This window comes from Anomalospiza imberbis, unplaced genomic scaffold (genome assembly GCF_031753505.1).
Source record: "Anomalospiza imberbis isolate Cuckoo-Finch-1a 21T00152 unplaced genomic scaffold, ASM3175350v1 scaffold_78, whole genome shotgun sequence".
Lineage (NCBI taxonomy): Eukaryota > Metazoa > Chordata > Aves > Passeriformes > Viduidae > Anomalospiza > Anomalospiza imberbis.
Window position 1 is genome coordinate 138527 of NW_027100397.1, and position 14895 is coordinate 153421.

The following is a 14895-nucleotide window of genomic DNA, read 5'->3' on the forward strand; positions in this document are numbered from 1 at the left end:
GCGCAGCTGGGAGCTCAGCTGTGCCCAGAAATGTGTGCCCGGCTGCGCGGGGTCTCAGGGGTGCCCGTGGCGAGGGGTGACGCTGGCCCCATGCCAGGCACCCCCCAGAGCCGCTCTGTCCCTGCCCCCCGCAGCCGCACAGGGACAGAAAATGGAACCGAGGGTTCCTGCCTGGGGACAAGGAGCGGGAGAGATCCCTCAGCAAATCCGGCACGGGCACAACAGACCCGGCCCGGGCACAGGGAGGGAATTTATTACCAACCAGATCACACCAGGACAAGGAGAGGGGAAAGAAATCTCTCCAACACCTTCCCCCCACCCAACCGGGATCACCCAGAACGGGGTCACCGGGGCTCTGCCCAACGGGGGTCACTGGGGATCATCCAACGTGGATCCTCCCATGGGGGATGGAGCTGGAGCAGCGCACGAAGCTCTTCCTGCACTTGGAGCACTCACAGGGCCTCTCCCTGGTGTGGAAGTGCTGGTGAGTGACAATCTCTGAATTCCACCTGAACCTCTTCTGACATTCCAAGCACTCATAGGGCCATTCCCCAGTGTGGATCCTGTGGTTCTTGGTGAGGTCAGAGGTCCCACTGAAGCTCTCCCCACACTCCCCACACTCACAGGGCCTCTCCCCAGTGTGGATGTTCTGGTGTTCCATCAGGGTGGAGCTCCAGCTGAAACCCTGCCCACATTCCAAGCACGTGTGAGGTTTCGCCCTGCCATGAGGCTTCTCCACCAGCTCCGAGCTCCGGCTGGATCTCTGGCCACCTTCCTGGCTCAGGGGGGCTCTTTCCTCCCCGCAGCTCCCTGAGCTGGGGTTGCAGTCTCTCCTCCTGCAGGATCTCTGGGGCTTTTCCTCCTCCTCCATCCAGCCACACCCTGAGAATGACAAATCCTGCTTTGGGGAAAACCAAGGTGGGAGCACCTTGGAATAGAGGCTCCTCCTGCCCAAGTCCATCCCTAGAACTCAGCAGGAGTCTTGTGTCCATGGAAATCTCCACTATATCAAGGTTCAACCCAAAACAACTCTCCCAGGTGTTCCCTATCTCTGATCTCTCCACTTTTGGCGTCCCAGAGGTTTCCTTCCCCTGACATGATGGGGGTCCAATGGCTCCAGGGGCTCCCCCTTCTCCGGCCTCCTGCTTAGGGATAATCCAGGGGCTTTTGGGGGTCCATGGGGTCCCTTCTGCCCTGATGCTCTACTTTGAGGTCCCAGGGGTCCCTCCTCTCCAGGCTCCCCCCCTTTCCAGCCAGCCGGGGGTCCCCCAGCTCCAGGATCGCCCCTCTTTGCTCCCCGGGGGTCCCCAGAACAATGTCCTCCCCCTGGTGGCCCTGGGCAATGGCCACGTGGACTCCCAAAGATCCCCCCAAGGGGCTCAGCTCTGGGGTCCTGCAAGATCCAAACTTACACACACACACACAGAGAAAAAAAACCTCCCAGGGTTTATTTGGGCCTCCCAGACGATATTTGGGGCTCAATTCAACAATCTGCAAGCTCCAAACACACCCCAATAAAAAAACCCTCTCAGGGACCCCCCGACAGATTTGGGACGAGCTCCCCCTCCCCTCTCACATGTAGGATGAGCTGGGGGCGATGGTCCCGGGGCCAAGGGTGCTGTGGCCACAGGGGGCACTGGAACCTCCTGTTTCTCCTCCTTTTCCTGCTCCTGCTCCTCCTCTTCCTGCTCCTCCTTTTCCCCTCTCCCTCCTCCTCCTTCCTCATCCCACCTCCTGCCCAGTTCCTGCCTTCTCTATATTTAGAGTGGAGAACCTTGCTTGTTTTTAGAACGAGAACAAAGATCCCAGATGGAACACGGCTTGCTGGTTTTAGCCAGAAGTGTCAGTGACTAAAGGTCATGTTTCCTCTGCTTTGGTGCCATCCTTGTTCCTCCTCAGTGTTCAGGCTGGGCTATGGGGTGTCCTTGTTTGCTGCATTTTCAGAGCTCCTCCTGGATACTTTGGGCAACAGGCTGTGCCCTGGGAGGGCTCTTTGTGCTCCTTTGTGACACAGGAGAACCTTCCAGGCGGTTTCTGCGTGAGCTGCTGCTGTGATGTCACAGGAGCACTGCCACGTCCCCGAGGTGTTCCCGTTGCTGTGGCACACGGAGGCCTCAGTGTCCAGAGTGGCTCTGGGCACTGCTCGTTGCTGGAGGATCCTCCTGCCCGAGGCATTCTCAGCAGCCAGCCCAGCCCTGACGGGTGTCCTTCTGTGCTTGCAGGGCTACAGTCTGCAGACGTGTGCAGCGCAGCCAAAATGATCCAGCACGTGGCTGCTGCAGTTTGCACGCTGTACTCTGTGGCGTATGCGGGGTATTTTTTAACCCACTTGGCACGTAAGTCGAGGTTTTCCCTTGGTGCTGTGGCTTTGGGCTTGCTGTGTGCTTGCTGTTCTTCCTCTGGGCCTGAGCTGACTTTGTAACCAAATTGCCATGAAGACACCATTGCTTTGGGAGAGCTCCTGGCAGCAGCTGCAGCTGGAAAAGGGGGTGTCTGCAGCCAGCGGGGCGTGCACAGCATTTGCAATGAGCCCTGGGGGGTTCTGTTCCCTCAAGCGGGGAGTCTGTGGCAGCAGAGCCTGGAACTGCCTGTCCAGCCAAGAGCTGACCCAGCCCAGTATTTTGTGCTGTTCTCTTGCTGTGTGAAGGGACTGTGGCTCCTGGAGGGACGCTGTGAAAGCAAAATGCTCTCTAGGGGTTGCCTTGCTCTGGGGCATTTCCCACCACAGGCAGTTTTTTTCCTGACAGCATCTGGTTCATGTTCCCTCTCCTGTTGCAGGGCACCTCATAAGTGGATCCCGAGCAGCTCCTCCTTCGGTGAGTGGGAAAGGAACCTTTGGCATTTGGAATTGTGCAGCAAGTTGTGAGCTTGGCATGTGGCATCCGAGTGCCAGCCTGGGAGGCTGAAGGAAAGTTCCTGTCAGTGTCCTTGCAGCAGCAAAGGGATCCCTGGGACTTTTCTCCTTTTCTGCTGAAGAGCTTTTGAAGAGCTGCAGGTCTGGTTTTGCAGGCAGAGCATTGCTTGCTGGCTCTAGCCATGGTGGAATATGGAATTCCCAAGAATAAGGGGCAATGTGGACTTTAGCCCATTGTTAGTTTGAACAGCTCCGAACCCAATTTCTGCTTAGTGCAGCTGGATGTGCAGCTGAGGGTAAATAAGGTGATAACTGAGACAGAACTTCCCGTCCCTCACGCTGCCGTCTGTCCACAGGGCACAAAAGCGGCACCAGCACCTCCTCTGGCTCCCTCTGCTTCCAAAGAGGAGGCCAAAGGGGCGGAAGGCAGCAGTGAGCTTCCCGCTGTTCCAGGGGACGATGGTGAACACCCCTCAGTGCCGGGAGATGTCAGTGAACTTCTCGCTGCTCTGGGAGACGAGGGCAAACATCCCGCACTGTGGGAACACAACGGCGAGGCTCCTGCGGTGTGGAACAAGGACAGTGGACATCTCCCGGCGTGGGAGGAGGGCAGAGAACATCTTGTGGCTTGGGAAGAGGAGGGTGAACTTCTCCCAGCATGGGAAGCGGACAGTGAACGTCCCCTGGCTTGGAGAGATGATGGCGAACCTGCAGCGTTTTGGGAAGAGGATGGAGAAGCTCCCTGTGCTTGGGAAGAGGACACTGAACCTCCCTCGGCTGTGGGATCCTGGGCTGAACATTCTGACAGCAGCACAGCCCTGCAGCCAGAGGGGAGAGGGGAGTGGTGCCTGATGCAGCTGAGTACGTCTGCTCTGTTCCTGTGTGCCAGAGCAGGGTGCTGTGTGTGTGTCTCGGCATCAGCTGCACCCAGTGCTGCTCTGCAGCTGAATGTGCCAGGGTCATTTCTTGTCCTTCCCCAGCTGAGACCAAGGGGCTGACGGCCCCAGGGAGGGGGGCTGCATTCTGGCTCTGCTGCAAGGCGGGGTCTCACTCTGGGAGGGAGCGTCTTCCACGTGGTTTCTTTCAGGGAACACCGTGAGCCTGGCAGAGCCTGCCGAGAAATACCTGGAAGTGGAGCAGATTGGCCAAGGGTAAGTGCACGGCAGTTACTTCTGCACAAGCAGGCCCAGGTGTTGTGCTGGTGCAGGATCAAGTGAGAAGTCAGGAGAGCTCCAAACACCTCCAGACACTGGGGCGCCATCCTGCTGTCCCTCAGTCCTGATCAGAATTGATACCTGTGCTCCGAAGGTACCGTCAAAGGCCCCTGAGGCTGGCAGTGTCCTGCCTACAGCAAGGAGCAGGACCTGGAACATCTTCTGTCCCTGGAACTGGATTGCCTAAAAGAGCCACTCACCATCTGGTGACTGTCAGAAAACAGTTCTCAAGGAGATTTCTTTCAAATATTTTGCTTCAAAAAATATCCTCCGGTCAGGATTAACGACCTAATGGTTTAGAAACAGAAACCAGAGCTGAACTAATAAGTGCTCTATTCTAGCACAGGTAGTAGAGCCCATACATTCAGTAACAGACACAGAGCTGATGCACTCTGGGGGAAAATGCATCACCTGCCTGATGGCAGGGCCCTTGTGGATCCTGCAGGTCTTAGGCAGGAAATGGGAAAGGATGGAATGCATTCTTTTCCAGTTCTTTAGACACCCATTGCTCACTTCATGTTTTGAACTAAAGCAGTGCAGCGTGGACATTTGGGATTTGCTCCAGCCCAATTCCTTGGTGTTGGGTCTCAGTTTTCTCTGGCACACCTTGCGTGGCAGAGGGCTGGTGGCTGCTGCGCTGTTGTTGGAAGGGTCGATGCCCCCAGGTGTTTGTGAACGCTGCAGGCAGCAGAGATCTCCTGTCTGGGCTGGCTTTCACTGCCAGGGCCTAAAGCGCTGCTTCTTTCTTCTCTGCTGTTTTGTCTCCAGGGCTTTTGGAACCGTTTCGAAAGGACTCGACAGGGCCACTGGAGGAGAGGTCAGTGTCAACACGCCCAGCACGTCTGGCAGCTCTCCAGGGCTCTCCCCTCTGCTGGGAGCTGTGGCTGCAGCTTTGGGAGCCAGCAGAGCTTTCCTGCACAGGCTGCTCCTCTGCAGGCAGAGCCGTGTCAGCCTGCAGAGCACAGCTGGGACAGACTTGGTCCTTCTGAAGTGCCCAAAGGAATGCAAGGAGGGCAATGGATGTGTGTGTTTGCTTTGTTGTGCAATCCCAGCCAGAGCAGTTGCATCTGAAATCATGACCCAATCCCATAGAACTGCTAAAGGGTTCCCGGCTGTTTTGCTCTGTTTGCACAGAACCAGAATTACCTCCTGCTTGCAAAATGTGTTTGAACATTAATGAGAGTGTTGAGGCCATTTGAGAAGACTGTAGGTGCAGAGAATGTGGTTAGAGCTTGGAGGCTGACAGCTGAGGGGCCATTTCTGCAGAGCTTGCAAGGCCAAATGTCTCTGGCCATGTGTCCTGTAAGCAGCCCCCAGCGAGCAGAGCAATGGGCTGTGGGAATGGCACTTGCTGAGCTCTGGTGTCCCATCCCAAGGCAGTTTGGCACAGCCCGGCTCCGTCACTCCAAAAAGACTCGCTCCGTGTTTGCTGCGGCCTCCTGCCACAGACTCCTCCAGTTAAAGGTCTGCAATGTCCCTTCAGGTGGCCATAAAGAAAATGAGTCTGAGAGGGCAGAACAGGGAACGAGCTGTGAATGAGCTCCTGCTCCTGAAGGACAAGAAGAACCCCAACATTGTCAGCTCTTTAGACAGGTGAGTGCCTCAGGCCCTAGCCCGTGCCCGGGCCCTGCCTTAACCTTTCCTGGCATCCGTAGTCTGTAGCCTGATTTGAAAATGCCTGACCCAGCCCTATCTTCCCAAAACAACAGCCTGGCAGTTCGCTCCCTCCGTGTGCTTTTGTAGCTTTGGTTTGGTTTTCCCTTCAAGTTGACCCTGTTTTCTGTGTCTTACAACAAGTGCTGGTAAACCACAGCAGAAATTATTTCCCTTGGCTTCTTCTTCCCAGCCCTTTCCCATTGCTGCAGATGCCAGGAAGACCAGGTTCTTGTTCCCAGAAATGCCTCGTTTGCCCATTTGCCACTGGCCTTGCCTGTTTCTGAAGGGACTTTCTGAAAGGTTTTCGGACCCCTTTTGTCCCAAGTGCTGCCCGGCCTCCTCCCCTGGATAACCCTGGGAGCTGTGTTGCCTTGTTCTGCAGGGAAGGGTGGAACTGCTGAGTTCAGAAGCTGAACCAGCTGGGGGCCAGTGTTGTGGTTCCACATTGATCTGGGCCTTTGCTAAACTGCATTTTTCACCTGCTTGCCATCTCAGGCCTCTCCTTTCTCACAGGGGTCTCCTCCTTTAGACTGTGCAGATCCCAAGGGCTGTGCAGCCTGGCAGGAATGTCTCTCCATCGGATTCTGTCCTCATTGACAAGTGACCTGGCAACAAAACTCCACTCCAGGCTTTTCCATGGGGGAACTGAGCACTGCACATTGGTCTCCATGCCACTGCTTTCCTCTTCCAGCTTCCTTGTGGATGGAGATCTCTGTCTGGTGATGGAATACATGGATGGAGGAACTTTGCAGGACGTTGTCAGACAGACACGCATGGCTGAAGGAGAGATGGCAGCTGTCAGTCGGGAGGTGAGGGATCCTGCCTGTGACTGCCATGCCTTGGACACGATGGTCCTTCCCAGCAGGGCGTGAGAGCAGGAGTGGCTCCATGCTCAGGCCTTTGTTTCTCTGTTGTTTTCATGAGCTGGAGAAGAAAGAGCCCCTGCAGTGAACAGCCTGCCAGCAGCACTGCTCTTCCACTCTGTTCTTGTTCTCTTTCCTGCTGTTGTGGCACTCTCTGTCTGTTTTGGATTTGATGTGCTGTTCTCAGCTTAGCCTTGAACCGTTTGCCTGGAGCTTGTCTGCACTGCACTCCTGGCCTGTCAGAGCAAAGTCGCTGCTGGCAGAATTCTAAACTGTCCTTTCTTGTGTGATATATTCCGGCCATTGGTTTTTACCCTCGTGTTTCTTGTTCTCTCTCAGTGTCTGCAGGGCCTGCATTTCCTGCATTCGAACCGGGTGATCCACAGAGATCTGAAGAGCTCCAACATCCTTCTGGGAATGGACGGCTCTGTCAAGCTGGGTGGGTGTTCCTGGCCAGGCACGGCGCTCCCGGGGTGCGGCTGTGGGGCTGCTTCCCAGTGACGGCCAGAGCCCCACAAGGGCTGCTGGGGGCACTGCCCGGCCCCTGCTGCCAGCTGAGAGCGGCTGCCCCTGCAGAGAGCTCAGGAGAGGAGCAGGCTGTCAGGGGTGCCTTTGCTCTGGGAATGGCCCTCCCAGAGGGGCAGGAGTTGGAATCTGAAGCTGCAAGGGAATCAGTAACAGCAACTGCACGAAAGCTGAGGGTTTCTTTAAGGGTCCAGTTCAGTCCCATCTTTCCTTGGCTACAGCCCTGAGGACTTTTCCAGCTGACTTCACTGCTGCATTCTCAGACGGAGAGCGGGGAGTCTTTGTGCTTGGTTTCCTCATTCCAGCTGCCTTTTACAGTGTTTGTTTCTGTCCTCAGCTGATTTTGGCCTCAGCGCTCAGCTCAGCCCTGAGCAGGACCAGCGCACCTCCATGGTGGGCACTGCTCACTGGATGGCCCCAGAAGTTGCCACCAGTTCTCCTTACGGCCCCAAGGTGGACATCTGGTCCTTTGGAATTGTGACCATCGAGATGGTGGAAGGAGAACCTCCTTACTTCAAGGAAACGAGGGCCATGGTAAGAGGCAAATTCTCCCGTGGTTGCAGAGGCCTGTGAGCACAGGGTGACCCTGCACTGGGAGCAGCAGCTGGAGGTTTCTGCACATGGGGAAGGGAATTCCCAGAGGACTGGAGCCTCAACACAGACACATATTCTGCAGTCTCCAGACACAATTTGCCAATTTGCTTTGGGATTTACGTTGTTGCAGTTCTTCTGGCTGTGAGGATGACCTGAAAATGTGAAGCAAGTGCACCAGCTCTTTACAGTGGCTGCGGCAGCACCAGGGTTTGGGTTTTTTGGTTGGCATAGAAAAATGAGCTGTGAGCAGCATCTCTGCCAGGGAGGAAAGTGCCCCTGGAGCTGGGGCTGGGAAGCCGGGGTCGATGTGAGCACTTGTGGGTGTGAAGGAAGCTGGCAGAGCGCTGAGTTTGCTTTTCCTCAGGCTCGCGCTCTGATCCGGCAGAACGGGACCCCGCAGCTGCAGGAGCCCAGGTGCCTGTCGGCTCTGCTGCGGGACTTCCTCGAGTGCAGCCTGGAGCCGGACGAGGAGCGGCGTTGGTCTGCCCAGGAGCTGCTGCAGGTGAATGCCAAGCGGCTGCAGGGGAAGCAGCAGCTCCAGGGAGGGGTTTTCTTGTGGGGCCCCCTCCGATGATCTCCGGTCTCGCTGCTTTCCACACGCAAAGCAAGCAGAATCCTCGCCTGGTTTGGCTTGGCAGGGCCCTTTCGAGGGCATCTACACCTGGGGCCCCACAGCGAGCAGGGCCATCTTCAAGCAGCTCAGGTGGCTCAGAGCCCTGCCTGACCTGAGCTTGGATGTTCCCAGGGAGGAGGCACCTCCCACATCTCTGGGCACCTTCTGTCAGTGCTTCTCCACTCTCCTGCTAAAAAAATTCTGCCTTAGATCTCATCTGAGCCTGCTTCCCTCTCCTGAGTTTCAGACCATTTCCCTTTGTCCTGTTGCAACAGAGCCTGTGAGGAAGTTGACTCTGGAAAGTAACGGTTCATTTCTTTCTTTTTTCTCCTTTGGGCAGCACCCATTTTTATCATCAGCCAAGCCTCTCTCCAGCCTGACCCCTCTGATCACCGCAGCAAAGCAACTGAGGCAGCAGCGGAGGAGATGAAGGACTGGAGGACAGCGTTTAGTTACACTAGTTAGTTAGGACAACTAGTTAGTTATGGTAGTTAGCAGTGCTAGTCGGTTAAGGTAGTTAGGACAGCCTGTTTGTTACGGTTCTTATGACAGCCTGTTTGGTATGGCAGTTTTTTTGAATAAAAACTCTCTTAAACCTCAACTCCCTTGACCTGTCCCTTCCTTCTCCCTGTGTGACTCAGCTGCCTGGAGCAATGTGAGGGGAGAGCGGGCCCAGCCTCGCCCAGAGCTGAGCCCCAGCAGAGCCCTGGCAGAGCCCAGAGCAGCCTCGGCATCTGCAGAGTCAGCCTGGAAGGAGGCGCTTGGAGCCTTCTCGGCTGCACCCGACTCTTGGTTACAAACTGTGGGTGGTGGAAAATGCCACCGGCTCTGCAAGAGGGCAGAAGGGGCCCGGGGAAGGCCCAAGTGCTCCATGCAAGGGAAAAACCTGCCCTGGGTTTGTTATAAAGTACTATGTAGTTGGTGGCTTTTGCTATTTTTTGTTGACTTCTGCAACTAATTCCTAATCACAACATGAAACATGAGCTGATTTTGATATAGGACAGTTTGTAATCACTTTTAACTGCTTTTGCTGTCGTACAACTTGTCGGCTCTTTGTGGCCAGTGCGCTGTCCCCTGTGTCGCTCATATCCTCAGAACATCATTCATGGATGATATTTTAGTTTGTGGACAGTGTGAAAAACATACATTATAGTTTTGGCTTTTGCAACGTATTGAAGTGGATGCTACGTGTTTTGCATTCGAATGTTAACTTTTGCAGAAGTAGCTGCAGTTGTGAAATAATAACTAATGCTTTTATTTTTGTAACTAACTGACAAGAATAACTCAGAGATATTTGTGAAACAGCTAATGTTGATTTAAAGTACTTGTGGAAGTAGCTAAAACCGTCTGCATGGCCAGATAACATTTAAGGAACGGGTGTGATGAGGACCCCTGCCGCTGACCCTTCGACTGTCAATAACTGTCGCCTGCTGATGTGGAAACCCAGGGCACTGGGAATATTTCTCTGTCTACTCTGGGGTGTCCTGACCCCCAGGGCAGCACTGACTTTGACCCTCATTCATGGAGAAAACTTCCAAAGCCTCAAGGTAAACTAGAAACCACAAAAGTGTGAAAGAGATTGTAGAGAATTGTAGAGAGTAGTGGAGTATGTCACATGGGTGAGACATTTAGGTTTTAGGATTTTTAGTATGTTATAGATGGGTTCAAGATGGAGGATATAGGGTGTCGTCTTGAGTTCCCTTCTTCTTTCTTCTTCTTCCTTTTTCTTCTTGGGTTAGGTGGTATCTTGTAATTGGGTAGAAAAATCTGCATTGCGGGTCTTTGGGGGTCAGTTATTGGGTTAGACTGGTGTTCTGGTTTGAAGAGGAAAACCAGTGAGAGACTTCAAGTCAGAAATACAATTTATTAGGAATAGAAAGAAAAAAAAAACTAAATACATGCAATAATACAAAAGGAAAGAAAACAACTTCTCACAGAGTCAGAATACAACCTGACACTCTGGTGGTGGTGGGAGTCCAGACTGGAATGGCCTCAGTCTTCCCAAAGTGGCCGATGTGGTTCTGTCAGATCTTGTAGAAGGGTGTAATCTTCCTCTGAGGGTGCACTGGAGAAACCCCAGCTGTTCCCAGTGGTAAACTGCCCAGATTATATTCATTCAGGAAATGCTTGTCTCCTCCCTCTGGGCGGAGCATCCCACAATGGGATGATGTAATTTCAACAGTCATGCAGTGACATTGAATGGGCCATTAACAACAGATATCCTCCCGGGGGAGGGAAAGATAAGAAGATAAGAGATAAGGAGCAGGTAGAAAAGGTAAGAAGAAACTGCTCACAGATGGGAAATGAATAACATCTTGCATTTCTGGGACAAAAGGAAAATAATTTAGGTGTCACTGCCGCCGTGCCTACCCTGAAGCTCCCTGGCTTCGCCTGCCCCACCGAGGCACAGTCAGCTGCGGGGGACACGCCCCTGTTTCTCGAGAAGATTCGGGGAGTGGCTAAGACAGAGCACTTCTCTGTCTGCCTTGTAAGGAGAAGAGGCAGCGTCCGAGGAGATAATGAGGGAGTCGACTCAAGGCCGGGAAAAAGTCTCAAGTTTAATCCAAGCTCTGAGGAGCTACGAATGCCATTGTCCCAATAGCCGAAAGTGCTCTCGAGGCTCTCACAATTGTCTTAAGTACCAGGATGGTGACCAGGGGGAAGGGACCCCCACCACCCAATGGGGGGATTTGGGGGAGTGGAAGGCGGAGGGACAGACAGACACACAAACCAATGGGGGAAGTTTAAGGGAGCGACCCCTGCCCCTCGTCCACTCACTCTGCCCAAGGAGGAAGATTCTGGGAGAGCGGGATGGGGAACCAAGTGATGCACAGGGTGCCAGGGAGGAGACATGGGAATGACTGAGCATTTTCAGAGAGGCATTGAGGGAAAGGCGGGAAAGCTCGGGGTGAAACCATGGGGAGAAAATGGGGGTGAAGGGGCAAACCATTACAGAACAGTTACAGGGGTATAAAAACACAAAACAACATGTCACATCTTAATTGGGTAGCGTAGTTTTTGATTAGACTCAAAAGGCCTTGTAACAAGATTTGTTGGCCATTTTTGTGCTGTTTTTCCTGCACGCAGAGTCTGGTGCAGACAGTGTGCTGAAGTTTTGATAAGGTAACAATAAACAGAAGCTGAAGACCAAAAAAGTCCAATGCGTCTCTCCTTCCTGACACAGAACTGCTCCAGGCGGGTCTCCCCTGCCAGGGGAGCCCCCAGGGAGTTGCCCAACTTGGGGCCTGCAGACTCACAGCTGAAACCAGGGATCGGGGGCTGTTGTGAGGAAGTGACACACAACCCTCAGAACAACAATCCACGATTCCTGCACGTACTCTAGAAAGGCAGCCTGGGGCTCAAACCAACTTCAAGAGTTCCTGGAACAAGTAAACGAGTTCAAAGAAACATTTGAATATGTATAATCTTTATGAATATGTTTTTGAACAATAAAATGGAAAAAGTAGATAAGAAGAGTTGCTATGGTTAACCAGTGTGCCTCTGGCCATTGCCAAACACCCAGAGCTGTTATTGATTTGCATCTAATTATCCCTTCTTAAAGTTTTAAAAATTCTAAAGCATGAGGCTCATTTCTCACCAAACCCAAGGTACTCACCCCTTGCTTTCTTGCAAGCCATTGCCAATCCTCAATTTCATCTGGGTGGAGGAGAATGACGCTGCAATGAAAACAAGGAAAAGGAAGATGCAGTGGTGTGGAGGCCCAGGAGCCTACCATCAGAATCTCAGTCCCTCAGCTGTGGAGGACTGGTCCCAAACAAGAATAGATTTCAAGGTTATGGGGAGAAGCTTGCTTCTCCCATAGATCTTTGCAGGCACATGCTGATTTCTGTAAAGTTATGTTACCCCATTGGCCCGTTGGCCTAATTACCCCAGTTCAACCCCTGTCACCTATTTTGGTTAGTCCCTAGAATTTTCTCCTCTCTCTGTCCCTCCATTGGCCCAAGTTTAGTGCATTTCCCTGCCTCTGTTTCCCTATTAGCTGACACAACCCTTAACCCCTCCTTTGCACCATTTTCCCCCATATCCATTGGACCCTGACCCTCAGCTCCACCCTCACTACCCCATATAAAAACCCCCTGTGCCCTCCGCTTGCAGCCTTTGTCCCTGGTCCCTGTTCAGCTCTGTGCCCTGTTCCTGTTCCAATAAACCAGTTTGCTGGAGATCCTACAAAGACCCATCCTGCCTACTTTGTCAGCTTTATAAAGTCGCCGTGAGCTTCGGGCTCATCAGTGCCGGACGCTCCAAGGGCCTCGGTAGCGCCAGGATGCTACAGACTGGGACAGCCAGGCAGGTGAGGAGGAAGTCACTGCCCCTTTGCCCCTCTCTCCTGCTCCATCTCCCAGCCCAGCATCGCCCCTGGCTGCAGGACAACCTCGCTGCTGACGCCGTCCTGCCAGGGATGCATTGAGGGGATCTCCTTCCCCTTCCCTCTGGCACGGAGGCAAATCCCAGCTTCTTCTCTGCCCTGCTTCCTCTCCTCATTCTCTCCTTCATCCATCTACGTTTTTTCCCATCTCCTTCCTCCCTCGTTCTTTCTTCTTCCTTCCTCTCCTGGCTTTTCCTTTTCCCTTCTCCCTGTTTCTAACTCTCCTTGTCCTTCCTGCCCCAGTCACTGAGCTGTGGACAGGGATCAGGGAGAACAAATCCCTGCCAGAGAACCTCGTGGAAGAGACCATTTGGAACGGCTCCACGGTGCAGGAATGCAACGGGGAGGAAAAGCCCCAGAGGTCCCACACGAGGAGGGGCTGCAAACCCAGCCCGGGGAGCTGCAAGGAGGGAAAACCTTCCCTGTGGCGGGAAGGGTGTGGGGAATGTGAGAAGAGCTTCGGGCAGAGCTCAGCCTATTCCTGGTGCCTCCAAAGATGGCATTGCTGGATGCAGAGATCCATGCGGCTGCAGAGACCCCCCTGCAGATCCATGGGGCTGCAGAGATGCCCCTACAGATCCATGGGGATGCAGAGGTCCCCCTGCAGCCCCTGGAGGAGCCACGCTGGAGCACGGGGATGCCTGAGAGGAGGCTGTGACCCCGTGGACAGAGGGGGCCCCCCTGGAGCAGCCTGTCCTGGAAGGACTGACCCCGTGGCACAGTGACCCACGCTGCAGCACTTGGAGGGGGGCTGTGCCCCAGGGGATGGACTCCAGTTGGAGAAGTTCCAGGAGAAGTCTCCGGTGGGAGAGACCGCAGGCTGCAGCAGGGGAACGACTCCTGTCCCTGGGCAGAGGGAGAAGCCACGGGGGATGAACTGAGCACGGCCCCATTCCCTGTCTCCTGCACTGCCAGGGGAGGAGGTGCAGCTGGAAGGAGGGAGGCGTGGGGAAAGCTGCATTCAAGGCTCTTCATTGACTTCTCATTATCTTGTTCTTGTTGGAACCCAGAATGTCCCTGGCACACTTTTGGATGTTCCGGGCACAGGTCAGAAGCATTTGAGACCCTGGCATGCAGCCGGAAACCCCTGTGGCTTTGAATCTGACCCGTGGAACAATTTACCAACCTTGCAGGAAGAACAAGAAATCACAAAATTTAGATATTATAGTAGAAGTAGTCACAAAGTGAAAGGAAGAACTTTTGAGTGCTGTACAGGGGGCTTTTGGCCTTGTACAGAGGGGTCTGAGTTTTGTACATGGGGGTCAGAAGTTCTAAGATGAAGGGACTTGGGCGTGCCCTGTCCTCCTTCTTTCTCCTTCCTAACCTCCATGTTCATGGTGATGTTGGCACTCACAGATTGGTTTAGAGTAGAAAGTCACCATTCAATATAGGTGATAGGCATTGGGGTAAAACCATAAACATTCAACACGTCATGGATGATATAAAAGATGGCACCAGCCCCCTGGGAGTCAGTGTGTGCCTTTGACCTGCTGAACGGACCGCAGCAGTTCAGGAAGAAAATCTTTTAGATAACACACAATAAACTACCTTGAGACCGGAGGACTGAAGACTACTAACTCTTTCTTTGAAGACACAGGTTGGAGGAGAGACTTTTCCATCTTTCAGGGCCACCCCAATCTAGGGGTGAGCCCTGACACACAGTTTGTAACCAAGAGTCAGGTGCAGCCGAGAAGGCTCCAAGCGCCTCCTTCCAGGCTGACTCTGCAGATGCCGAGGCTGCTCTGGGCTCTGCCAGGGCTCTGCTGGGGCTCAGCTCTGGGCGAGGCTGGGCCCGCTCTCCCCTCACATTGCTCCGGGCAGCTGACTCACACAGGGAGAAGGAAGGGACACGTCAAGGGAGTTGAGGTTTAAGAGAGTTTTTATTCAAAAAGCTGCCATACCAAACAGGCTGTCATAAGAGCCATAACAAACAGGGTGTTCTTACTACCTTAACCAACTAACACTGCTAACTACCATAACTAACTGGCACTGCTAACTACCATAACTAACTAGTTGTCCTAACTAACTACAGTGACTAAACGCTGTCCTCCAGTCCTTCATCTCCTCTGCTGCTTCTTCAGTTGCTGTGCTGCGATGATCAGAGGGGTCAGGCTGGAGAGAGGCTTGGCTGATGATAAAAATGGGTGCTGCCCAAAGGAGAAAAAAGAAAGAAATGAACCGTTACTTTC

General features: G+C 53.6%; 1 protein-coding gene across 1 annotated transcript; it reads left to right on the top strand.

Moving 5' to 3' along the window:
- The first annotated feature begins 407 nt into the window (after positions 1 to 407).
- On the top strand, positions 408 to 13364 carry LOC137467747 (serine/threonine-protein kinase PAK 3-like). Its single transcript, XM_068179179.1, has 14 exons — positions 408 to 448; positions 534 to 554; positions 640 to 652; positions 828 to 912; positions 3206 to 3754; positions 3942 to 4005; positions 4837 to 4885; positions 5552 to 5661; positions 6416 to 6533; positions 6927 to 7026; positions 7450 to 7646; positions 8071 to 8208; positions 12997 to 13142; positions 13181 to 13364. Exons 1-14 carry the CDS (start codon positions 408 to 410, stop codon positions 13362 to 13364), a joined length of 1815 nt encoding a protein of 604 aa, XP_068035280.1.
- Positions 13365 to 14895: the final 1531 nt, after the last annotated feature.